Here is a 27,665-nt window from a genome sequence, read left to right on the forward strand (position 1 = left end):
CATTGATACTAGACAGTTAATCAGTTGTGTTATGTGTTTATTTCATACACATGCTAACTCTCATAGTTATTGCAAACTTTTGCATAGAAACAGCTTTACCTTTTATACACTAATTGGTATACCTGGTAACAAAGTGTAAAGTAATTTTCCATTGTAGTAGCATTATCCCACACTTGCAATTTTAGAAAAATGCAGCCTTTATTAACAATGGATTTCTGGGTAACATAATCAGTATTGCTTCAGTTATTGGTGGCAATATCAAATCTTCTAAAATAAATGTATCTAAAGATTTTTTTTACAATATTTCTGTTATACTTTTTATGTTAATCAGGGTGTCTAGGAACTCTTTATTAATAAATCATGGTTGTTTCCCTGTGCCAAAAATTATTGATGCAAGGGCCAAATTCTCTTTCTAATAAGACACATGTTTCTTATCACCACCGTCAGCAGGCAGAATGGCAAGAAGGTATATAAAAAAAAAAAACTAAACCAACTACAGCAACAAATAGCAAGCCTCCATAACAGCCATTAGTCGTTACCTACATGCCATCCAGTTCACTGGGGTGCATGTCAGGAAAAAGGATTTTCTGTCTTGCCATGACAAACGTAATCATGTGGAGTTTCATAAACTCTACTGGGAATTTAAACTGGAGCCATCTGCTTCAAACAGATGAGACTAGGTTTGAGCTTTTGGCCAAAAATGAATGCAATAAAAGATGTTTTTAATTTTTTTCACACATCTTTAACAGGGATACCCAGAAGGTGTGAAGGGCCCTGTAAAAGCAGATGGATTGGGTCCTCTGGTCGCCAACAAGCTGGGTTAGGATGGAGGGGGACTGCTTCTCTACGCTCCGTATGACCAGAGAACCCAGCAGCGTTCTCATGCATTAAAAAATTTAAACTGTAGGTCCACTTAGATCTGTCGTTGAACGCGGGGCTGGGCTATATGGCTTGAAAATATCAGATTTTATTATATCAAATCTGATTAATAATTTTTCCCCCTCCTTTTCGTTTCACAAAAAGTTTTTAAAAACTTGCTTCTATTTCAATCATATAGTCTGAGCGATGACCTGAATTCAAAGTGCAACTAAATACAAGCTGTGAAACATGCTTGTAAAACAAGATGGCAGCCCTGCCATAGTTAACAATGTTAAATATAAAATATAACAAAATGTTTGCTGCTAGTGAGATTACACAATGAGCTAAGAACCGAGTGCCCTTCACTTGTGTAACTTCAAGCTAACTTAAAAAAATAAGTAAATCAATAAATTAAAGTATCTCGTATTATAGGAAAAAAGTTTCCTCTTTACAATATTTTACAATATATTTTCAATATATATACAATATATTCAGCATTGCATGCTATTCTCTTCATGGAAGCCTAATTAATGAGTGCACTGGCAAAATAAAATCTCTATTTTCCAAAAACTAAATCTTAAAAATGTAAATTTGAATTAATCAATTAAATCGATTTATTGCCCACCCCTAGTTGAAAGTCATGTTTTAAACAATGGATTAGACATATACTTGGAATGGAGGAAACCATTCAAATGATCAAGTGAATCATTTCAGTTAAAGTAAAAATAATATTATTTAATTCAGCACAATTACTCCTTATTTGGCACAGATTAAATAAAAACTGCTTTTCTGCGCAATATCAGCATTGCCGTGTCAGTTATTGACACATGCAGTGTTTTACTGTATAAGGATTTAAAGGTTTCGGTGAACTGAGAAGTGTAGCTCAGCACTTCAAAGTGAGCATGTTTCTTGGAAGGGGACCTGCGGCAACATTATCTTGTTTCCATCGGACTGTCCATTGATGCATCTGTCTACTTGTCTCTTAATATCCATCTCCTTTATCATTACTCTCTTTCTAAATGGCCATCAGTATGCAGAGTCTGCAGTATGACCCATTAAAAGTCATTTGTCAAATTGCAGCCAACTGGCCTGCCTACAATCAGGCCCGGTGTGAATATATTTTGACATGTGTTTTTCCTCCCCTTAGTTGAGTGCCTAAGGACCTGTGACAGCCCAGAGCCTCTCTGAATACTAATAAAGTTAGCCGTGCTACAGTTGGCAAGGATGCACACGCATACACACACAGAAATGGGAACTCTGTCAGCAGAAATGACACAGCGGACGTCATCTCCATATTTGTGTACTATCATACCTGACAGTCATAGCAAGTGGCTCTGTCAGCCTTGATTGTTTCTAATATGCGTCAGATTGAAAACATATAATGCTGCTCTTCTTGCATACATGCACGCACGGAAATCTTTTAAAGTGTGCCAAATTATTCACCCCAAAACAAACAGGATGCACATGCAAGACAGCAGTTTCATGCAGGATTCATGTGTGTGTGTGTCCCAGCTGTGGAATCCAGTGTCTGAAGGACACAGATGTTGGTGTGGCAGATGCTGCTCAGACCTTTAATGTTCAGAAAGGACAAAGTCTGAAAAAAAAAAAATAATAAAATATATATCTATATATATATATATATATATATATATATATATATATATATATATATATATATATATATATATATATATATATATTCCCAGTTTATTATGTGTTTAATGGTAGGGTGTGAGTGTAACAAATAATGAAATTTATTGGAGGTTTCACAATTAATTAATCCTGATTAAGATAATTTATACCAAATACTTTATATTTGAAACAGCAAGCTATGTTTTTTTTGTTGCAATGCATTTTAATAAATGACTGGATAAAGAAATAGACTTAAACTTTAGTGTAATCTAGAACGTTGGGGCGTTCATGCATTTAACCCCACAGATCCAGATACAGTGGCTTTCATAAATATCTAAGGGGGAGTAAAACAGCAACGTTGCACTCACTTCTAAATTATGCAACAACGATGAGAAAAATGTAAATATTTCTATATTTTACAGAACAGGGTCTCATTTAGTTGTATAGCCAGAAGTATCCAATCTGTTGCTGAGTCACTCTGCATTTTAGAGGAAATATAATCTTTAAATCCTCTACATGTGATGTATTTTCCTTACCCACCCACCCCCACCCCTGGCCTGGCCTGGGAACAGTGAAACATGTTCAGCTGTTATTTCTTTCCTCTTAGCTAGTCAGGATGTCTCATTGGACCACAGATATTTGCTGGCTATAGAGTTTAAACATTTGGCTTCTGAAGACACAATCATCTGTGAAGTTTCCTCTGCAAAGCAGTTTTCAGCCTACGTTTAATCCACTTATCCAGCGGCGTTTAATTAGATAACATTAAACGATACGGCACTGCCCTCAGCTCTCTTCCCTTGTCTTCAGAGATCATTGTAAGCCGCATTCACTTGGACTCGGACATCTCATTCAAAAATTTGTTAATTTTTGAATGAGATGTTATTAAACGTGTGATTTTTTTTTTTATTAGCAGTTTTTGTAATAAATTAATCAAAATTAAGTTGTTAAAGTCCAAGTCGCATTATTTTTGTCCAGGGATGCTTTGATCTAAATATTGTGGGCAATTTTGGTTGACTGGTTTTTGTAAAGCATTGATTGGCCTGTAAATACAAATTATAGCCAGTTTTGATTTCTTTTTAAGATTTATATTAGGAAAGCTAAAATAAATATTGTTTGGACATGCTGTGCGAGTGAGTTGTCCCGGTGAAACTTTATTTCACTGTTATTTTAAAATGAAGACAGTGTGTTTACAAAGTTGATAAACTGAAATATGAAATATAAAAATTGTCATTATGGTAACACATAATGACAATAAATATTCTTGAACTGTCTCTATCATTTTGTAATAGTTGTTAGTGGATTACTTTTTTTTTTTTTTTTTTTTTATGTCTCCTGTCTGGCAGTGTAGCATTAAAGGCTGGTTCACACGGCAGGATTTTAAATCTGATTTTTGTCCCGTCTCTGCTTTAACCACGTTTTTTTCTCTCCATTAAAATCAATCCACAAACTATCACCATTATTCTTCCTGTTTATTTACTCTGAACTCATGTTTGATGTTGAGAGGATTCGCAAGATTTCCCATCTGATATCTGAATGATCTAAAGCGAAATCTGTTCGTGTGTGGTGTGTTGAGCTTGCCGCCTGCCCAGACAGCAAACCTGTTTTATCTACGTTTTTTTTATCGTCATGTGTGGTGTCAGGCTTTGGGGGGAAAAATCAACTCTGCAGTCACATCTGAGCCTCAACAGCTTTAGCATATGCTTCAGTGAACACCAACCTTCATACTGTATTCCCTGCACTATTCCAGTCTTTTCTCTCTTAGAATCATATAATTTGTTACATTTTTTTTTTTTTACAATGGATCTTGGAACATTCTTCATTGTTTCCACTCTTCGCTGGAAGTTGCTAATAGCCGTTAGCTGCCATCTTGTTTATCCCCTGTGCACATGCGCAGTGTCGTACCTCTGTTGTTATTAAAAATAAACTCGAAGGGCTTTATTTACTTACAAATTGAGCAAAAACATAGAGTAACCTTCAAAATAACAACTAATACGCCAGCAGGATGTGATAATCTTTCAGATAAACTTTGTATGCAACCAGGGTGAGCTATTGACATACAAATTAAAAAATCTCAAATAACGTGGCTACGCAGCTTTTATGTATAAAAGATTTGTTTATGGCACAGCATCTATTATTGTGCTTTATTATAATTAGATTAATTTGGTCTATACACGGTGAAAATGAATCATAATAAATAGGACATTTATTTAAAATAATTTGTCTGTAATTGTCTTAAACTGAAGTGTTCATTTTGAAAAATGAAGCGAGTTGAAAACGAAGGGAACGAAAAAAAAAATGTCAGTTTCTAATTTAATTGATATTCCCCCTAAAGGTTGTTATTGCATTTCTGTCTGAAGTGGAGCGATGTCAGCCGGTTACGAAAGTCTGCTGGAATAATCCTGCTGGAATCAGGACCACCCACAGCCAATTGTTAAGATGTTACATCGAAAACCAAACTGATCGTCATGGCCACATATCCAAGAAATCACATGAGGAAAACAGGGTATAATTAAAGTTTTGCTGTTTCAGGCTCATCTGTTTTGTAGCTTTAGAGATATATATATATATATATATATATATATTTAAGTGCTCAGCAATGTGTTAAATGCCGTGGGTGTGTTTTATGTTTTTTTTCCTCCCTGGTTATGTTTATGATTAATTTGTTGCTCATGGAGGCATCCGTGTGCACAAATGGCTCATGCTGCAGCTGAGTTTTGGCAGTCGGTGGTAAACCTCAGTCTTCTCAGTGGACATAAACATCTCTGCCTGTTTGTTCCCAGGGGAAACATTTTCTGCTGCTAAATGATGAGTGAAACAACTACAGCATGCATTTAATTAAAAGGGAAATACGACAATGGGCAGCACTGTAAATTGCTGCTTCGCTCTGTTCTGAGGACTAAACATATTAATTATTAAGTAAAGTATTACAGGCATGTGGATTCTTTCAATCTCAGCATTGAATTATTGAGCTGATCGTCCACTATTCAAACATACACACAGGCGCAAGGACTTAGCTTGGCTTTATGGAGCTACATATGCAGAGATAGCTGAGGCATTATATGAGGCAGGGGGAGACGGAGTCAGCAGTTAGGAACTCGGCGTTCTGGAGTTTATTCTACCTGGCTGCCCTCAGTGAAGCCCACCGTGGAACGACCCTGGCAGCCTTCATTACTGTGTCTGTCCAGCACTGCTAGGCTGGGGACTTGATGTGTAACAGGATAATATAAAAACCAGTTTGGAAACCAGTTAACATTCAGTTATAGTGTCCTCTGTAGACTTCAGGTTCTGCATGAATGCATGTGCAACCCAGAAGGCCCAACTCTGACGGCTAAATATCAAGATAGGGGGAAAAAAGAACAAGTTCTTCTTTTGTATCTGTCCCTAATGTGTGTAGTGTCTTCACTGTTATTGGCACAATATTAAAGTCTAGTGTGTGTGTGTGTGATATTGTCATGATATCATCCAGGTGCAGATTTGTCACTTCCATATCCATGATGTGATATCACGTTCCACCACCTCCCAAAAATGCTCTACTAGACTTACTGTGGCGACCACTGGTGTGCAGTGAACTCGTCGTCACATTAAACAGTTTGAGATGATGGAAGCTTTGGGAAATTGTGCATTATCCAGTTGGAAGTAGGCTTCAGAAAGTGGGTCTGTTGCGGTCCTAAAGGTACGACCTTTGTCAGCAGCAACACTCCCGTAGGCTTTGGCATTTAAAGGACGCTCAGTTGCCACTAATGGGCATAAGTACACCAAAACATTTCCTCTACACTGTCCATCAACATGTTCATGTTATTTACCTCAAATTCTGACCCTGTCGTTCTATTGTTACAGTGGCGAGCCGTGAGGGCCATTATTGTATTCAAAGAAGCCTCTAAGTTAAGGTGGGCATACGTCCCCGTTTTGGACAACCTTTTCCCAGCTAAAGATATCCCCTGGAAATGTGCTTAAGTCCACCAATTAATAAATGAGAAAAAAAAGTTGCGCACAACAACAGCTATTACGGTAGCTGGTCGCACTGCTGTTAGCACCCTGTGGAAAGATGAGTGGAGCTGCAGTCCACAGAAGGGCTGCCAATCAAAATCCAGCCTTATGTTACCACCAACATCTTTATGCGATAATTTTGGATTTTATGTGTGAAATATGTCTACCTTTGAGGGAATGGCTTAATGGATGTTTGACGTTCAGTGGTGGTATAATCCAGTTTATTTTATAATGAAGACAAACATTTTTTTTTTAGATATCATTATGCTGCTGCAGCCTGTTTTCTGATCCTCATTTCTTTCGACCCTGGGATCTATTACTTCTCTCATCTCGCTCTGTCATTGCACCCACATCATGTTACAGAGCTGGTTGTTCCGATCATGTCGATGCAAGATGACAGCAAGGCATTTCAGCGGTACAAAAGGAAAACACAACACTGAATTCTTCTCATGCCGCCCTTTTGTGTGTGGGATTTTCAGAACTTAAATCAACACAAACTGAAGAACTGTCCCGGATTCGGTCAGTTTTCACATCGAGTCAGGTTCAGACATGCCAACGTGAGTTTGTGTGTGTGTGTGTGTGTGTGTGTGTGTGTGTGTGTGTGTGTGTGTGTGTGTGTTCTTGTGCTTACGGCTGAGCAAGAACATTATTTGCTTATTTTACTAGTAAAGTGAGGACTTTGATGTAAAGTGAGGACCAAAAAAAGGTCCTCACTTTTTTTTTTTTCTCGGCTAGGGGTTAGGTTTAGATTACAATTAGTGTTAGGTATGAATCAGTAAAGGTTAGGTTTAGGGTTATGGTCAGGGCTTGGCCTAAGAAAAGCTTGAAAGTAAATGGAAGTCTATGGAAATCAAGACACAGTCCTCACTATATACATTAAACGTGTGTGTGTGTGTGTGCCTTAGCAGTTTCTTCAGACCACATAAGATTTTTAAAAGTGTCTTCTCTACTGGGTAACGCCTGCAAATACACACACACACACACACACACACACACACACACACACACACCAATGCACACGCGCTCCATGCACGGCCTGCCAGGGGTGTCAAAGCAAGTCGTAAATCTCGTCAATCATTCTTTCCAGATCTTCAGTTGAACCATCTGTCTTTCTCACTCTTTGCACTCACTGCAAACCCTCCAGCCTGTTTTTCGAGCAGCGACTAGGTGCGCCGATCACGTTGGACAAGTCTTTTTCACCTGGCTTTAGCTGTTGTACTGATGACATTTGTGTTTTTTTAAAATCAGGAAGAGGAGCAGTTATGTTTTTGTAGCTTTAAAAGATAACTTACCCAACTAAAACTTTATCAAACTTGTTTCTGTAAAAGAAGTCAAAAACCTCTAGTTTATTTCAGAAAGTGGTCAGAGCATCAGTTTATAAGGGTCATCTTCTATTTTATTGTATCGGTACAATATGTTCTGCTTACTTTTGAAATGTAACAACCTTTACTCCTTCCAACTCTCCCTCCTATTTTCCCTCCTCTCCTTCTCTCTCTTTCTCGCCCGCTTTCTCTTTTCACGGCCTGGAAAAGAACTCATCGGTGGGGTAATAAAACACAGGTGCACTTTATAACACTCCACTTTCAGGGGGCTGGATGCCAGACGCAGAGTACGTCAAATAAAGTTTTTAGATAATCTCCGTGGACTCTGGGAATTTGCTTCTGTCTGCCCAGACAGACCAGATGGGCGAACGTTTCTGACTCTCCACGCACCACGCTGCTCGGTCAAGCCAATAAACAAAAGTTGTATTGAATTTCACATTTCTGTGTTAAAGCTCTGGCATGCAACTTACAAAAAGCAGCAGAAATTGGCCAACGACGTCACGAGTATTGGCCTATACTCGTACGGTAACGCCAGGAACAGTTTACTTACAACACTTCTGATTCACCCCTCCTATTATTGTTGTGTGCTGATGTGTAACCTCTCCATTTCCTGCTAACTGGACTACAGCTCATTAGACGGTGGTGCACTATAGAGACGCTCTATAACAACAAAAACATACATACCGCAGGAGTTTTTGAAGGTCAAGTAAGGTGCAGCGCACCCTGACTGAGCTTTACGTCACTCGCAAAGGTGACAAAACAACATTAGGCAAGGTGTCTGCAAATAGTTAGCCCTAAAAGATTAAAAAGGAGCATTTTAATATAGCGCTACAATAAAATTTAAAAAATGTTAAACAAATATACAACTGCAACACTGTCGTTAAAATCTACAATGGCTATCTGTTCCAACTAACTCACACTTTCCAGGTGCTCTTCTTTCTTTAATATCACAGCTCACCCACCAAACATATACATCAAGCGTAAGCATTAAGGCCAGCTAGAGTCCATCCAAGTGGTTTGATATATGATATAAATACTGAGCATGAAACTCATTCATAATTCATCCAGGTGGACGTTTGCGATTGTGATAGATTCAATATTTTGCACAGCCCTATTTTAGTAACTTGTTCTCATAGTAATTTTCAGTATAATATAAACATAACTATATGTAGTACTAGTCTATTAGCCTCTGAAAAAAGGGCATTAAATATTTTACGGTGGTGAAATTCAAATCCTTCGTTTATAGGTCTCCAACCCAGGTGTTCAAGCATATTCATTGAAAGTTGAATGGAAGCAAAAGGTGTTGTGGAAAAAGGTGCGCAAGCAACAGGCATAACCTTAGCCTTAAGAGGACATTTACCCCGTTTACCCTACCCTTTTTTAACCCAACCGAGACCAGTCCGAGCTCGGTAACCGAGATAACTCTCGAGTGTAAACGATAAGCAGACTGAACTGAACCGAGCTAGACATAACTGGACCGCGCTAAATGCAGACCGGTTCCAGATGTGGTCTCGGCCTGTGTTTTTTTTGGCCCGGTTATCTGATAGCGAAGAGCGCATGAGCAGACCGCGTCATCCACTTAAGGCCCATTCATACCTCACGTAAAAGACGGATACGTGTGGAGTGTTTCATACATACGATTTCGTCCGTATTTTGACACGAAAATTGGGAGCTTATGATTACGGACGAAACGGATCAATACGGAGCAATACTACCGGAAAAGGTGGGGGCGCTATTGAGTTTGTAGTACAAAATGTCAAAAAAATCACGAAGAAGGTTATAATTCTGGACTTTAAACAATGGCGGGATTCGAGGAACGACTTGCGGAGCTTGTCCGCAACTACCCACACATATATGATGTGGTGTGTCCGGGGCACAGGGACAAACAAAAAGTTTACTTACGGAGCAAATACAACAAAATCACGTCTTGGACCGTCGCCATGTTTGATCAATGACGAATTATTGCCACCCAGCACTGCCACCTAGAGGAAATATTGGTTATTGCGCACCTCAACGGACAGAGGTATGAAGGAGTCAACGGATAGAACGTACGGACAGAAATACGGATGTGTAGGCCAAACGTAGGGTATGAATGGGCCTTTACAGTCAGCGGACTGTCCGCGGTTTTTCCGGCGTGTCTGGCTGCACGTCCCGATTCACACTCCATTCAGACAAATTTCAGACATTCATAATAATACTAGCTTCCTTACCGTGCCACATGGTTTCCAGTGATGATTCTGCTTAGCAGTGTGATGAACATCAGCGTCTGTTGTTGTTTCCTGCGTCTGTAAATCCTTATTAGATGTTCGTTTGTCTTATCCACGTCCCAAAAGCCGACTCTGTCTAGCCATAACATCCTGAATGTTACGGGCGCCACCGTTTTGATTTGCTTTGTCCTGCCTTCAATCCCAGAGAGCAGCAGTACTGCAGATCGTCACTAGGAGGCGAGGAGCAACCAAGGAACCGGGATAGCGTGGTGTGTAAACGGTCGTCTTGGCTTGGTTAACTGATCCAAGCTCAGACTGGTCTCAGCTGGGATCGGTTTAACAAGGGTAGTGTAAATGGGGCTAATGAAGCACAGCTTGTTTATGAGTTTTGTAGAGGTTCGCCTGGACTGCAGCTAGAGCAAGTGGCCTCTTTCAGATCATCCTTTGGTTTTGTGATCTGTGAAAGGTTTTCTAACACTTCACCATCATCTGAATGGTTGCGACATGGAACAAAGGTTTGAAGTCCACCATCCAATATTACGTCCTTGATCAACCTTAGGAGGTAGTCAGTAACCAATAACCACTATGGACTGTATATAGCAATGGCCATAGGGAGCACTGCGCTGCTGTGCATCTTTGGATGTGTGAGAAATGACACCTTTAACAGAGACTGGATGAGTCACACAAAAGCTTTAAACCATGTCAAGCCAAATGTAAATATCACAGATACCGGACAATAACCAGCTGATGCCTAAATGGCTTCCTGTAGCACCCGGTCAGCCAAGACTCCGTGCATCTTAACAGATGGAGGAATTGATGTTGGTGAAGGGGGATTTTCCCAAGAGCTACAAATGCTGCATTCAGGTACAGCTGGGACACTAGGTTGCCGAGCTATCAAAACAGCTCCAAAGGGATTTAAACGTGTTTTATTCTGAGAAATGTTTAAAGATTAACATTGACCCTTTTTAAGTGGGTGGCTATATTGTTGAGTAATCTATCTATCTATAGATCCAGGCATTGGCGATGCCTGCTCAGTATCTGAGAAATGTTTATCAGCAGAATGTGATGGAGTTTAAAAGATGCTATTAAAGATACGTGGGGAGAGCAATGGACCCATCCCCTTCATATCCAGCTGCATTAATACAGTAATTTATGTAATAGGAACCCGACCAAGTAATAAGTTCATGTAGCTCCTGTACAGTACACTGACTTACTTCTCACACATTTCTGTATTATTTATTAGTCCGTTGTGTCACGAATGGTAAATGGCCTGCACTTGTACAGCGTTTTATCAAGTCCTGGGCACCAGGAAGCGTATGTGATCATGAAGTTGAGCTTAAGTGATTTTGTATGGAGATTACAATTGAAGTAAGTGCGTAATAAACTAATTTGGAGGCGTAAGGACAGGTCATGTGTTGTCGTTTTGCCTGGCTAACTCGCTCTTGGATCCGTTCAGCAGTGCAGGCGAACGGAGAGGTACACGGCTCGCTTGCATGAGCGATCCTCTCTTTGCTCTGATCAAAGCCCGCTGACACGGCCATATTTATTTCTCTCTGTGAATTTGTTTTTGTTCCCTCTCCTCCTTCCTGTCCTGCTCTGCTCTTCTCGCGGCGAAGAATGACAGTGTGTATAAGTCTGTGTGAATTAGTGTTTCTGCGTGTTTTTTCTCCACGCGCCTGTTTATAATAGCTGTGCCCATTCCTGTGCGTGTGTTTGCATCGCTCCACATGTGTGCGTAGTCTTGAGTTTGTGTTATTTGCCTCTTTGCCCTAACAGAGCTGTAGTTTTTCTCTGTGGCGTAATTTCCTCCATTAGCCGATTTGGTGAATCCAACAGCATCACACCCCTCTTATCCGTCTCGCTGAACTCTCCTGTTTTCTCTATATCAACATAAACTATTTGCTACAAACTACAGGCTTCAATGTATTCTATTGAGATTTTAATGTGATAGACCAAGATGTAGACAAAGTAGCACGTTAATATACAGTGGAAGGACAATTATACAAATAGAAATCTGAAGTGTGTGTATCTGAAACATGTGTAAAGCCCTGTTTATTCTAAGACATCCCTAAATAAAAAGCCTAATTTTAGAAGCCACGTAATTACTAAATGGAGACCATTTGCATGTAATTTAAAGATCTTTTCCTGGCTATTCTTTTCATACCAAAACAAATATAAATTAAGAAGAACAAATGAAATGAACACATGTGTAAATTTTTGATGAGTTTGAACAAGAGAAACATGTCAAAAACACATTTTTCATCACAACTTGAGCTGCAGTTTTGGTGAAAATACTGCTTCCTACTATTGTATAAATTGAAAATGACACGACGGGACAGTAAAACTTATGTTAGCGCAGTGAGCTCTATGTAATTCTTTTCATTGCCATCTGTGAAAAACAGATTTAATTTAATTTGCTTGCTTGTTTGTTTTTTTGTTGGAAATATGGCAAAACATTGTGCTGCTTAGTTTTTCCTCAGAACAGTGAAGCATAGTGTAATTATAAAAGAATAAATGTGGCTCCTATCTTTCCATAGAGTTAAAGGCAGCGCCTTATGGAAACCGCGTCAAGCGGGGTCCTCGGCAGCAAGGCCTCAGTCAATCGTTCCCCCGAAATTTTTGTGATGTCTGTGATGGATGGTTGTACTGGAACTGTAATTTCCCTCTGGGATTATTAAAGTATTTCTGATTACGATTCTGATCTGAACTGATTAGTATCTGTCACGCCTTCCGATACTGAAGCAGCACACCTCATTTTCCAGCGCTTCAGAAATCTGCTTTAAGCAGACAAGCATGCTACAACTCCTCTAACAGGCACAAATAAACCTTTGTATTATCATCAAAATGAACATTAAGTATAAAGGGGCAAAGCTGTACCCTTAACTGGCTGGCTAACAGGACAGAGTTTACTCAGCTGTATTTGTTTAACAGCTGATTGATTAAAATAATCATGACATCTCTAAACATAACTATATATCTCAGAAAGTAACATTTTCTGCAAAACATCTACAAACTACAAAATTGCTAACAATGTCAGCACCTACCTGTAATGGTTTGCCAGGAGATGCTCAGTCAGCTCAATGTTCCCCGTTTTGGTGGCTCAGATACCTAATCATGCTCAGATAACTGCAATAACATCCTCCTTATCGCTCCTGGTGTGTCTCCAGAAAAGAAAATCCTCAGCGTATTCCGACTTTAGCTTACCTCTTTGCCTACTTGTTTAGCTAGCATCAGAATCTTATTCTTTGGTCAGAAATATACAAAATATTGAATTTCATACTGCTGAAATAAAGCCTAAGTATAAATCCAGCTGTTCTATCAGCATCATGAAGATCGAGGTACACAGCAGACAGGTGGAGAAGTTTAAAGCGGGAATAATAAAGTAATACAATCCTGAGCTTTGAACATCTCATGGAGCACTGTTCAATTCATCATCTGAAAATGGAAACAGTGCAGCACCACTGGAAACCTACAAGGACATGGCCGTCCACTTAAACCCGACTGACCGAGAAAGAGCGTCAACCAGAGAACCAGCAAAGAAGCTCTTTGCTACTTTGGAGGAGCTGTAGAGATCCCTGTAAGGATCACAGCGAACATGTGGAAGAACGTGCTCGGGTCACTTTAAACCAAAACTGAATCTAATGTCTTAAAGCAAAACATTATTTGGCTGAAAAGTAACACTACACACCACAATGAACAAACCATCACCCACAGTGCAATGTGGCGGGGGCCGCATTATGCTGTGGGGATTTTTTTCTTTACCAGGAACAAGAAACCTCAGGGCAATCATGAAAAATGGATGAGTAAAAAAATAAGGGCTTAGAGTTTGGGAAAGACTTGGCAGTAAACAATCAGCCATAGCTAAGATGTTAAATGAAATAGTTTAGTCAAAAGCATATCTATGTATTAGAATGGCCTAGTCAAAGTCCAGATATTGATTCAAAAGGAGATTTGTGACATGTCTTGAACGATTTCTGATTTTTATTAGTAAAAAAAAATTATGTAGAATTTTCTTTCACAATTAAGCGCTACTTTGTGTTCGTCCGTCACATGAAAGCCGAATTAAATCCACTGAAGTTTGTGATTTTATTAGGACAAAACTGTTCAAGGTCTGCACCTACTTGTACGAGGCACTGCTTCTATTCAGTCAGATTTGCCAGACTGTAAACATTTATGGGATAGTTACAAGTGACAAGGGGATAGAAAATAATGGCAAGAAAGGACAAATGCCAGAAACTCTGGAATGCAAAATAATAATAATAATTTCCAAAGACTTAATTGAGTTATTAAAACTGTGATTTGTTTTTCAGATCCCTTTCTCGCTGGTGCAGTTCCCGCTTTGGGAATATTTAAAGGTGCGTATCATTCTGTTTCTCGTAAAAACAGTCATTTTATTCCTTCTGTGCTTTTATTGTATGGCCATATCATCTCAGTAGCCTAATTTCCAGCAATAATACTCAGTGATAAATCCGTGGTAAAGTTACAGCCCGATGCTTAACCTCCTGACACTTTTACAGCAGGCTCCTCCTCTGCATTCCCCTGTATCATTGTGGCAGGCAAAAAAAAAAAAAAAAAAATGTGACTTTAGCACCGTTTAATGGGCCATTACCACTGCCATCGAGCACGCCTTAAATTTGTCAGGGTGTCGTCTTCCCGCTCCTCTGTATCTCACTTTCTGCTGTAATGTCTTTATTCTTCTGCGGCTCTCCTGTCCCGACGCCCTCTGTCTCGTTTCGCTCCGTGGCCCTGAGCCAATAAAAGGCCGTTTCTCTTTGAGAAGACGGCATTTAGGCGGAGTGACATCACGTCTCGAGAGCAGACAGTCAAACCCTCCATCAGCGTTGGGAGCTAACGGCCGGAGAGCAGCAGAACAATACGCCGTGCAGTTTGTGTTTATATGTGTTCGTGTCGGCCACAAGTGTCTCTTTGTCTCTCAGTCAAAAGGCCTTCTCTCTCCAGGCCATCTGCACATGGCCGTTAGGGAGGAGCTAAACTGCTGGAATCTGCCCCCCCCCCACCCCTGTTCTCTGTTCCTCATTGCCAATTATGCCCCTCCTCAGATACAATAGCAGGCCTGATTAGGAGAAGCTAAGGCGGCTAATTACGGGCAAGCCGGTTTCCTTTCTGTCGTTCCTCAAGAATGAACACTAAGGTCTTCAGAAATTAACGGATTCAATTTAAAATGAAAGAAGAGTGATGGAGTCAGTGAATGTGTGTGGCTTTTACTCCCATCTGTTTCTTTGGGATTGTTAAGTACTGCGTTGTGGCTTCCCCCCCCCCCCCCTCTCTTCATTTTGCACACAGCCAACACAGCTGTTGGAAAGAAAAATGGATAGAGCAAGCAAAAAAAAAATAAAACAGACATCTTTTCAGTGCATTAACCTCAGCTGGTCAGTGTATTTCTGGGGATTTTGATTCGAAACCATGTTTCCCCGCTGAAAAAAGCTGAGAAGGTTTGAGGGGTTTTAGGCAGATTTTACACATTGGTTGCTGAGAGATGTGAGTCATCCTTACAGTTATTGTGAATTTATACCAAATGTGTATTTTAGCGGGACAAAAATCTGGTAATGTCAGGAGCCCAAGTGCAGAGAAACCAACTCTATTAACAGAGCAGTATGTATCAATGTGTGTTCTTCATCAGAGCATCACATTTAAGTAGGAAAGGAAAAGGAAAAAGTACCCCAAAAAAATAGAAATAGATGGGCTGACCAATGCGCACATATCCAAATATCCACAGCACAAAACATGAATTAATTGCTATTGACCAACATAAGTTTGGAAATAAAGTAAGAACCTTTGGAAACATCACAGAAGGACAGTGAAACCTATTATAGAAACGTGTTAGTTGACAGATTGTTATTCTTAAATAAACGTTTTACATAAAATATAAAAAATCCTTATATATAAAAGAGTTTCCCCCTCTTTGGGGGCCTGAACAGAGTAGCCTGATGAGCCGAGCTACGAGTATGTCATGTTAAAAAAAAAAAAAAAAGTATTGTTGTGTTCAATGTTCTCAAAAGTGTGAGCTCCACCAACACACTTTTAATTTCGATGCCTTCATGCATGACACTGACAGCTATGCACCACTTTGTGCATCACAGCTCAGGGACATTAATGAAAGCTTGTGCTTGTAACGTGCCAAAATGTGGAAGACTCGAAGGGGTTTTAGTTACTTTTACAGTGATGTTCACACATACATTTTACAAGAGCAGATTTTCTTTTCTGACCCTGCTTTCTTAGCGGCTGTATCTTCTGTTTTGCTCCATCATTTTTCTGACCTCAAACGGGAGGGCGGAACGGTTCCAGCATACGACCGAACACAAACACAGGGCCGCAGAAACATCCTGGGAATTTTAAGTCCAAGGCGTGATGGGAACGCAATCTGACCTTGTCGAATACCTTCACGAACACGGCCGGCCTCGGTGCAAAAGCAAAAGCAAAAGCACGCGACAGCACGAAGACGTCGACTCTCACGGACGGACCCACGGCCTCTTTCCTGTGGGAAGTCACCCAGGTGCAAAGTGGGACCCCGGCACAAGGGGTCTGCGGGTCAAAAAGTTTGTTTTCCCGGATTTGCCCCTCATTATCTATTCATGAACAGGCGAGTGAGGGAGGGAGAGGCTTCGAAGACGGGGGAGCGGCGGAGGAATCCCTCAGCGTGAGGTCTTTGATGTGGAAAACAAAAATGTCCTATTTGATCTGACGTCTAATGGAAGACACATGATCCGTCCTGGGCTCGACCGGACCGTCCTTTTCTTTCTCTGCGTGTGTTTACTTGTTGGTGTTTACATGACCACACACACACACACACACACACACACACGGTTTCAGTGATGTCCAGATTTGTGCGCCGGATCGAAGGAGAGAGAGAGATAACATGCTGTCGACTAAACCATCAAGGTTTGGGAACAGAGAAAATCTCAGTAATGGCTCCATGCTGTTGCTCTCGCTTAGAAGTGCTCATACCTAGCAGCGCCCTGAGGCAGCCCAGCTGTTCAGTCGCATTTCATCCAGACACCAGCTCTGACCAGTCGCTCTCCTCGTCTGAGCTGATGGAAGGGGGGGGGGCAGCCTGCACCTCGCTCGGAGTTCAAACTCCAACCAAAAACATCAGGTGGTTTCCCTCATAGCCAGGAGGTTAGCTCAGCTATATGAGAAGTTATACAAGCAAAGTACTTGAAGAAATACTTCTGTTCTCGCTGAGTTTATCAGGTAAACTATATTCTCCCTGTGTATAAATAAAATGTTCAGATATGGGTTTTTTTTTATATACAGAAGTACACTCTACTGTTAAAATATCAGGTTTTTGTGACTTAAAGACTCTTTCTACCTTTAATGTGACGTTAAATCCTGGACAGTTCAACTGGAAAAACAAAATTACTAGCTGTATGAAAATTAAAGAGCTACTATGTCCTGGTTGTTTACGTGTGCACACCCTCAGATTAATGTTTTGTTGAGGATCCACCTTGTTATAGTTCTCCAGATTGATCAGACTGCGGCAAAATCTTGTCCTCATCTCTCTTCAGATGACCCAATAGATGTTCTCTCTGATTTAGTTCCTTATTCTGGCTTTTGGCCATTTCAAAACATTATTCTGGTAAAGCTAGTCTATTGTTATTCTATTTTATTTCTATTGAAATACACTTGGGTCCACAGTGATGCTGAAAGATAACATCCCTTTTCATCATGCACTTTTCAGCTTTCACTCGGAGACCTGAAGTGTTTGGGTCAGAACTGATATGGTATTTGGACCTGCTCATAATTGAATTCACCTTGAAATAAACAAACTCAGTTCTAGGAAAAGCCAGCCCAGACCATGAAGCCCCCACCACCACATTTCACTGCCATCAAAGCATTCTTCTGGAGACGTGCTTGTGTTGCTTTTTGTACAAAGCATATCTTCTGGCTCATCTGGCCCAAAATTTCAAGTTTGGTTTCTTCAGATCATAGCAGATTCTCCAAAAATGTTTTAGAATATTTCAGCCGGGCCTGGATGCTTTCTTTGAAAGATAATTGCTCCTTTTTTTCCAACCCTCCTTCTCGGTCCAGACATACAAAGAAAACAAAAGACGTTGTTGACATGGAGAGCTCAACCAGCACTAACCCGAGATTCCTGCAGCTCCTTTGTTCCTGTCAGGCTCTTGGCTGCCTCCCTGACCAGTTTTAGTCTTGTCTATAGCTGGGTTTTTTTTTAAGAAAATGTCCAGTTTTTGGAATTTCACTGTTAGATTTTCTTGAATTACTGCTGAGCATCTTGACTCTACTGTGGTTTTTAAAGGTGAAATTATTGGATTTTTTTTTTATACAACATTCTCCTGACTAATACTTTGACACAATAAGATCCTTTCAGGTTCATGAGATCAGCTGATAATTGTGTGTACTCAAGAAAAAATCCAGACCTAAGCTGCATAAACCAAAGGATGTTCAAACAGCTTCTTCCCAAGAGCTGTGAGGGCAATCGCCCCCTGATGGGAGACTTCAATCCAACACTTTAAAATCACCCCGCTGTTACTAGCCCGTCATACGTTACAATCACCTTAATGTCACTGCCTACTTGCACACTATCGTCTCAGAATATCTAAATGCACGTTGCTGTAAATGAAGCCTCAAATTATCATTGTTCAATAAGCACCTTACTACCTCATTATCTTTATCTGTGACTTTCCTAAATAAAATAGAAAATGTAACCTTTGTTCATTGCCTGTTTGTCAGTTGTTTGGCTTCCTTATGTGTAATGTGAACTGAAGTAGTCAAAGAGAAATTTAACCGCAGTGACAAATAAATATTCTTGATGTATCCAAATGTGTGCACACTTATGTAGCCAATATATTTACATTTGTCCACCGAGCACATTTCCTTTTCAGTGGAAATGTAAAGGACCTACATTTTGGCTGAGGAAAAAAAACTTATTTAAAAAAAATTTTTAATAAGAATGTATAGGATTCAATAAAGCAAGGACATTTAAAAATATTGATATATGATGTCCATGTTGGTACTGGATGTCCATGTACTGTACAGTATGTGCTCTTAATACTTGGTTGGGCCTCCTTTGGCATGAATTACTGCATCAATGCGCCGTGGCATGGAGGCGATCAGCCTATGGTTCTGCTAAGGTGTAATGGAAGCCCAGGTTGCTTTTAGAGCAGCCTTCCAGCATTGTTGGGTCACTGTCTCTAATCTTCCTCTTGTCAGTACTTTATGGGGTTTGTGTCAGGCAGGTCTCCCGGGCAAAAAAGCACACTGATACCATGGTCATTAAGGCAGGAAATGGTACCTTTGGCATTGTTAGGGAGGATGACATGGTACCCCACATCATCACTGATTATGGAAACTTCCCACTGGACCTCAGGCAACTTGGATTCTGTGCCTTACTGCTCTATCCTGGACTCTAGTAGAAATTAAATACAAAACTTACATTTGTATGAAAAGAGCACTGAGCAACAGTTCAGTCTTTTTTCTCCTTATCCCAGGTGAGACGGTTCTGATGTAGTTTCCCGTTGAGGAGTGAGCTAACCATATGAATGTGACGATCAAGGTCACTTTTGCACCTTTTTTTTTAATCACAATTCTTTTTCTTCCACTCAATTTGCCTACGTTGTGGCCAGTGTCAGTATATTCCTGTGACGTCTGCCAAGTCAGCAGTCATCCCTATGACTGTGTAGTCAGTGGCATGGCCATAACAAAACGTTTTGTTTTTTTTGTATTTTTTTATTGCCGTTTGGTGATCTTCTCACAGCCCAAGAAACAGAATTTGAAGTTTTGAACTTCAAATTCTAAGACAAAAATCATGTAAATTACTCCAGCATCTCCAACTCACACATACAACCCCTTTCTTGGGAACCAAGTTTTTTGGCATCAGAGGGAAGAAAAAGAATAAAAATAGTCTAAAAGCCTTTTTTTCCAAATCTGAGGTTTCTGGATCCCAGACCAAGGTTCCCAATGTGGTTTCAATATGTCTCCTATCTCCTCTAACAGGAGTCCTCTCTCTCCTTTTTCTTTGTCCCTCTTTTCATCTTTGTTGCCCTTTTCTCGTCATATTTTATCAGCAACCTTTCTCTCTCTTTCTTCCAGACGCTGTGGTCGCAGAGGCAAGGTCACACGCTCCACTCTTGGCAATCGGCGGTGTGCGGAGCTTTTGCAGGTGCAGAGGATTATTTGTAGCTTTGGGAACGAAGGCAGGTGGGGGGGTGGGGGTGACGGGTGTTTGGCCGTGAGAGAAAGGAATAGATAGGTAGATGGTGGACAATTTTATAGAAACGACAAAAAAAAAAAAAAGCGGGAGAGAAAGACTAGTTTCCACGGACCTGTTGAGCAGGTGACTCTGAGAAAACCTAAGGACCGAGGAGAGAATTGGGGCAAACCTTTCCCTTCTTTTTTTTTTCCCCACCCTAAACAATGTTTAAAAAAAGGAATGCTAAACTTCCAGGGACCCTGCATTGTTTTCTCAACAGAGGGGTCACATTATCACGACTCTCAAAGCACTGGAGCCAGTGGACATTGCACCACGGCGGACTTTATGAGTCTGTCTCCGCCTGAACGAGCAACGAGGGAAACGCAGACAACCGGAGGGAAAAGACAGGAGGGATGAGAGGGGCTGGGTTTTGGGTCTGCGCCCCTGCAGCTGCGCGACCTTCAGAGCACTAGAGCCTGAAGTGGTTTAAGGAAGGAGGGAGGGAGGGAGAAAGGAGCAGGAAAGCAGAGAAAGAGGGTTAGCTAAAAATAGGATGAATAAGCAAAGAGCAACGAGTGTGAATTAAAAAAAAAATTAACCCTCTTTCACAAAAGAAGTACAGCCGATAAAGAGCTGCATGAAAAGCTTTGCTTTTGTCATCAGGAAGTTCCACGCTAAACAAACGGGTCGAAGTCTGATGTAAACAGTTTAATTTTTGCAAATACCAGAGATTTCTACCACTGCAAAATAGAGCGGGAGGTTAATATGCAAAAGGGGCGAAGTCTCTTTTCCTTTTAGTGAATCCAGAGTGATTATTCTATTTTGGAAGATTCCAAAAGAAGGTGTTCCACTTTTTAATAAGGCTTCGTAAAAATGGATATTAGTTGTTTGATTTATTTTCAATAATAAAAAATAAAAAAACACCAATCATATATATCTGTAGCACTTGGCTAATATTGTTGTATCTGCTGGAGAACACTAGTTGTTGCTTTTCCGTCCGTCCATACGTCTGTCCATCTTCTGCTTGTCTGGGATCGGCTTGCGGGGGTAACAGGTCCAGGAGGATAATCCAGACAGCCTTCATCCCGGTGACCCTCTTCTGGACCTCCTGGAGGTTCCCAGGCAAGAAGGGATGCATGGTCCCTCCAGGGTATTCTGTGTCTGCCTCCTGGCTCTCATCGCTAAGAGGTGCCAGGAAATCCTCCGAAGGGGAGCACCGAGCTACTACCATGGTCTGCTTTGGATGCTCCCCCACTTCGAGAAAGGCTTTCTGATTTAAGTTCCTTCTTTACCATGTCAGAACTGAGCGGCGCCCGCATTACGGCCGGCAAGGCCCAAATCATCTTTCCGTCTTCCGCACCGTCCTACCATCACTTGTGCATAAGATACTTGAAGTCCTCTGCTTCAGATGCAGCTGTGCATCCCCAGAGTACGATTAGACATGCTAGTTCTAGCTAGTCTTGGAAAATCTTGTCCTTTGCTTAAACTTTCTTTTGTCTATTTTCAACTTCAAGGAAGACATTTTTACTTTTTGCCTTTAAATAATCAAAACACAGGGTGGCTTTGTAGCTTATTTTTTTTAAGCAGCATTTCTACTGTTTCAGGTGAAAAATACTCTACTCAACAAAACAACTTAACTCCAAAGCAGAACGTTCTGGGGTTATATAAAGTGCAAACAAGTAATTGCATTACAATAACCTGAGAGAGCCGCATAGAGCCAAGGAAACATAGCAGCGTAGCATAAGCCTCCAGGACCTGAGCTCTGAATGAAAGAATGTGTCACATCATCCGTCATTGCTCCCAGTCAACGGTTTTTACCACGACGAAAACGTAAAACCACAATTTGAAAACATATTTCACGAGCGGGGCCTTCCACCGAGCCGCTGTCGGACGTTTATATCTTTCAGTCCATAACTCCTCCGCTGCTGGACTGGGCCAGACAGGCCAGGAAGATTGAGGTTAGTCGCTCAGGGGCGACACTGATGGAGGAGCAGGAGAGGCGAAGATGCTGAGGAGAGGATACAGCACCCCGGGGAGCGGAGGTGAGGCCCTGCACCGCCCCACCTGGTGCTTCCCCTACTCCTTTTCCCTAGTCCCCAGGGAGAAGGAGTAGGGGAAGCATCAGAGTTCAGTGTGTGAAGGAGTAGCGTAATAAAAAGAGGCTTTGGTCTGTTGTTGGAGGATTGGTGTTATTTGAACTTCTGGCAGTTCAAACATCCCGGATGTGAGATGATTCAAAGGTTTGGTGTAAGGGAGAGAGAGAGGACAGTAGAGCTGGGATGAGATTTGTGTTCACATCTATTTGTGGCCATAATGCCATGTAGAAGGCATCTTTCCCTCCCTTCATCCATCCATTGGTCCAGCCATCCATGAATGCCAAGGAGGCAACAGGCATAGAAAGGAAACCCTGATATTATTGTCCATCATCTCTCCATCTGGGTCCCAGATATGTTTGGAGTCTCCTCCCATCAGGACATCGCCAGAGAACCTCAAAAGGAATGGATGCAGCATAACGGCGGCTCTGCTCCAATCTTCCCTCGTCGTTATCCAATACTCATGACAGCGGGTCAGCGTCAGAGCGTAGTCAGGCCTTGGTTTTTGACTCGGCTTTTTCTGCACCACGGCAGACCCCAGCAATACCCACATTACTTCAAGCTATGTCCATCTCTGGCTGCATCCCTACCATCACTCAGGAAGAACTCACCAAGATACTGGAACCCCTTCTCTTCAGACAGACTGTCCTCCAGCTCGTTAAGAACCAGTGTCAGAGGAGCTAAGTTTCATCCTGACAGCTTCATCATTGGTTGTGACCGCTCCAGTTCACCTAACACTCATTCGTTTTAAGATGCCAACACAACTACAGCGCCTTGCAAAATAATTCACCCCCCTTGGCAGGTATCATGTTGTGTTGCCTCACAACCTTGAATTAAAGTGAACTATTTGAGAGATTTCACCATTTTATTTACAGAGCATGCCTACAACTTTGAAGATGTGTTAATATTGTGTGGATGTTGTTGTTGTTGTAAAGCAAACATTAAATAGGACAAAATAACAGAAAACTTCAGCGTTCATAACTGTTCACACCCATAAAGACAGTAGTTTGTTGCAATTAAGTCTCTTTGGATAAGCCTCTCTGAGCTCGCCACATCTCGGCTCTGGGATTTAATCCCTATTCCTGCAGACAAAACCGCTCCGGCTCCTTCATGATGGATTTTTTTTTTTTATAACCCCACCCTGACTTGTTCATCACAACAACTTTGTCCCTGACTTGTTTGGAGAGCTCCTTGGTTTTCATGCTGTGATGAATCTTGCTCAGTGGTGCTGCAGCCTCTGGGGCCTTTAAGAAAAGTTTTTTGTTTTTTTTATCTGACAGATCATGTGACGCTTTTTGCAAACAGAAGGACTTCATTTCACTAATCATGTAACTTTTGATGGTAATCGGTTGCACCAGAACATTTTATTTCTTATTTCACTTTACCAGCTTAGACTATATTGTACAGGGCCATCAAATAAAATAAGATAAAAAAAAATCATAACAGGTTGGAATGTAACAAAATCTGTAAAAAGCCAAGGAGGTGAATACTTTTTTTTTTCAAAGCACTGTACATAATTTGCTAAATGTAAAAATGAGACTCAAATCCGGACACCCTCCTCTCCCAACTACACCTTGAGATTCGACCCTCATAGATTCTCTTTCACTCATCAATAATCTCCCTTTCTTTTCAAATCCTCACTGAGGCATTTTTAATCATCCAGAAGAGCTCTGCTTGTATCCTGTTCTGACTTATGGCAGACTTGAACTCGACTTCCTCTCTACATCTCTGAGAAAACGCACCGAGAAAAGACTGACATCACCAACTGATTTGTTTCCAGCCTTCAACCCCATTATGTGTTTTTTTTTTCCCCCATTTCTAGCCAAATTTAGATCATTTAATGAGCACTCCACATGGAAGATTTATTTGCTTAGTGGGTTCTTTGTCTGTTTTCCAAAAAAAATATTGTAAATGATCTTACTGCAAGACTGCTGAATCCTTTTATTCCTCAATGTATACATCCAAGACAGAGAAGTAGAAAGCCTGAACCAAACAATGGTGCCCCTGTCTTCCATATAGCAGTGCCTTAAAAAAAACATTCATATGGCCTAAACTTTTTCTAATTTTGTCACATTACAGCCAGACCTAGGTGCAAGGAAAAGAGCATATGGTTTCATTTATTTTTCTTTACAAAGAAAAACATTACAAGGATCGTGGCTTGAATTCTCACCCCCAAATCAACTTTTGTTTTTGCTAATAAACTGTTAACATGATTGTCTTATAGTGCCGTCTACATATCCTGGTGATTATTTTGACAACTTACTGCATATTTCCTGCATAAATCCTGCTTTTGTGTCTAAAACTCAGCGGTGCGCCCTCCTAAGGGTCGATGGGTGTCTTGCATTTAATTTTGAATCAGTATTGCTGTTGGTTCATAAGTTGTTGCTGTTGGTGAATAAGGTGACGTTGTTTGGAGAAATAGCGAGTTTTGCGGTTCTATCGAATTTTCAGGTTAGCAATTTATTAGCTTAGCATTCAGTTAGTTTATTTAGCATTTATTTAGCTTTTTGACCTCCACCCCTGTCTCAAGCCCTTTACAGCCTCTAACAGTTTTTTTTTCCAGGACTGCCAGGTATTCATACGTCTTCCCACCAACGCCAAAACAACTTTTGACGTCTAATAGTTGCATCTGATTTTATTTAGGGGTATCAGAGTACAGATTGTCTTGCTTTGTGTTGGTCTGTTGCATTATGTCCCAGTAAAATACACCAAAGTTTGTTGTCGACATGTGACCAAATGGGAGACATTTTACGTGGCGTGAAAACTTTTGCAGTATTTCCTAAAGACCGTTGCTATTTTCACAGGAGTTTGATGCGCACATTTTACCTATATTCACAACTGCTTCAGCCTCCAAGCTCCAAGTGTTTTCTCATTTTAATCAGTCTAAAAATATAAATTAAAAGAGTTGGCTGCCTTTCGGCCAGGTGAGTACAACAACTATGCATTGTGCTGTGAGTTGGAGTGCAGCTGCCCCAAAAAGGCTTTAGGAGGACGTTTGTGTGTATTTATGTCCATGTGTGGACACAAATGTCTCTTTTTTTTCGTGCAGGTGTGAGTGCAAGTCTGTACCTGCGAGTTGGAGAGGCCACACGTGTGTAGCTCAGGGGAAGGACTGGGTTGGATGAGTTGAGTGGAGGGGGAAGTCGTTGCAAATGGAAGGGTGTCCGTCTGGTTTTTGTGTTTGGATAGCAGAGGGAAGGACTTGGATGCAGAATGTTATCATTGTTACGAGTGTTGGAAACTTTCAGGCCTAGCGTTCCAGCTCCCTTCGCCTTACCGTGTTCGTGCTGCAGTAGATTATTTTGTCGCTACCCATTTCCCTAATGTACAAGTCGCTAAATATGCCCGTGTCTTCTGTAGGTGCGGCGGCAGCGCTGGTCACCACCCCTCTCGACGTGGCAAAGACCAGGATCATGCTGGCGAAGGTACGCGCACTCAGACCCGGCACACAGCCTCTTCTGGCAGCTGCTTTTTAAACACTGCTGTCAGGTGATGCCTCGCAGGCCGAGAGCAGAACCCCCGAGCGGGCCTGCAGGCCCCGAGCACGTTTCTACAGTGTCAGCACCGAGGGCAGAGCGAGCCGAGGTAGCACCGGGACGGCGCACATCGATCACCTGCTGGGGAACATGGACAGTGTTGGGGAGACATGTTTGTGCGCATGGTTAGTGTCAGAGTGAGGACTTGTTTCTGCTCCGAGGGAGTTTCCATCTCAGCGCTGCGTGTCATGCAGGGGTGAAGCAAAAGCACGCCGTCCCTTCTGTTAACTCTCCCACTCCCTCTCCCATCCTCTGTGCGGTGGTATTCCTCCTCTTTCCTTGGCTGCCTTTTTCTCTCCTGGCTCAGTCCAGCTATACGCCTGGCTTCCTTCACCGTGTCCTGCGTGTTTTTATGCGCAGGAGTTCGGAGTTACCCCCAACACACACAAACACACACACGCAGACTGTCCTTGGAGAAGGCACAGTGTTCCATTTCCGCCCCCGTCCTGACTAACGAGATACTGGACTTAACAAAACACTCGGACAGTCTTGGATCTCTGGCGAGAAGCCGTTGGCTGGAGGTGGACCTGCAAGGTACAAAAGCTTCCCGTAAACACTATCTGACAGGCAGCTGCTGTAATCTAACCACCCGCAAGGGCTCTGCTCTGCGCACGGCTCTGGTTATAACTTTATAAGGCCAAGTTTTTCATTTGCTCTGCAGAACGCTTCATTTTATTCTCATGGAAGCAAAGCTGGGGCTTTTTTGGGTAATCAGCAAAAAAAGATCACATTCTTTTTAATGAGATCAGCAGATATAGTATGACTGTTTTCTTATGTTAAGTTTTCTTATGATATCCTTTATTCAACCATTCTTAAGGAGAATATCTTAAAGTAGATTTAGCTTTTACAAAGAAAATGGGTTATGTGTAGTCTGGACAAGACTGGGTTTTAAGTATTTTCTTAATTTACACTAGTCTGCAACAAAGAAAATATTGCTGAAAGTATTGGGTCAACCCATCATGTTTATGGCCCACAGGTGTATAAAATCTAGAAACAAGGCCACTCAGACTGCTTCTCTAAACAAGAATGGGTCTCTCTCAGGAGCTCAGTGATAAGATACCACCAGTACTAAAAGTCCAGTTGTGGTTCATCTCAACAGCCAGCTGTCAGCTGTAATGCAACAAAGTGGAAGTGATTGGGAACAACTGCAACTTTCTGCAGAGCTAATATCTAGAGATCTAGAAACTGAATTTGGCCTACAGATTAGCCCAAGAACAATGTTCTGCATAACCAAGCAGCTGGATCCTAGCCTTACACCTACAAGTGCAAAGAAAACCTTCAGAAATACTGGTATAAAGTATGCCTCCACTTTACCTTGGAACACTGGATCCATGATCTCTGGAGAGAAGCATGCTTCTCATTCTGGTAATCTAACAGACACGTCTGTGTTTAGGAGTTGTCAGGAGAACAGTGCTTGGCTGACTACATTGTGTTAGGTGTAAAGTTTGATTGACAGAGGATTATGGCGCGGGGCGGTTTATCAGGACATGGGCTCAGTCACTTAGTTCCACTGAGAGGAGCTGCACACCAAGACGTTCTGGACCGATTTGTGGGAACAGGAAGGAGCCAACACCCCTTCCTGTTCCAGCATGGCTGTGTACGAAAGTAACATCCATAAAGACAACGACGAGCGATTTTACTTTTTTTTAAAAGTCTTGACTCATTTGATGCCCCTTGTGATCAAGCGCAGTACGTGACCCGGACCTTCTCGTCCAACGCCAGCGTCTGACCTCACAAATGCTTTGCTGGAAGAACGTAGCCGTTGGAGCGGCAATGCAACCCAGTTCAATAAATAAAATAATATGCAGATTTAAATGGATGGCAAGATAAAGAAGCTTAGATTTTATTGTAGTTGTACA

The 27,665-nt window shown here is 41.4% G+C and overlaps 1 protein-coding gene across 3 annotated transcripts in view; it reads left to right on the plus strand.

The window, feature by feature from the left end:
- Positions 1 to 27,665, plus strand: part of slc25a26 (solute carrier family 25 member 26) — an 80,103-nt gene that overhangs the window by 41,038 nt on the left and 11,400 nt on the right. For 2 of the 3 annotated variants that reach the window (XM_021316237.2, XM_012862241.3), the window contains exons 6-8: positions 14,317 to 14,361; positions 20,078 to 20,147; positions 25,631 to 25,695. In XM_021316237.2, coding sequence (XP_021171912.2) covers positions 14,317 to 14,361; positions 20,078 to 20,147; positions 25,631 to 25,695 — 180 coding nt within the window. The remainder of the gene's footprint in view (positions 1 to 14,316; positions 14,362 to 20,077; positions 20,148 to 25,630; positions 25,696 to 27,665) is intronic. The other variant, XM_012862237.3, reaches the window with a different exon arrangement.

The sequence above is a fragment of the Fundulus heteroclitus genome, chromosome 20 (genome assembly GCF_011125445.2).
Source record: "Fundulus heteroclitus isolate FHET01 chromosome 20, MU-UCD_Fhet_4.1, whole genome shotgun sequence".
NCBI classification, from domain to species: Eukaryota; Metazoa; Chordata; class Actinopteri; order Cyprinodontiformes; family Fundulidae; genus Fundulus; species Fundulus heteroclitus.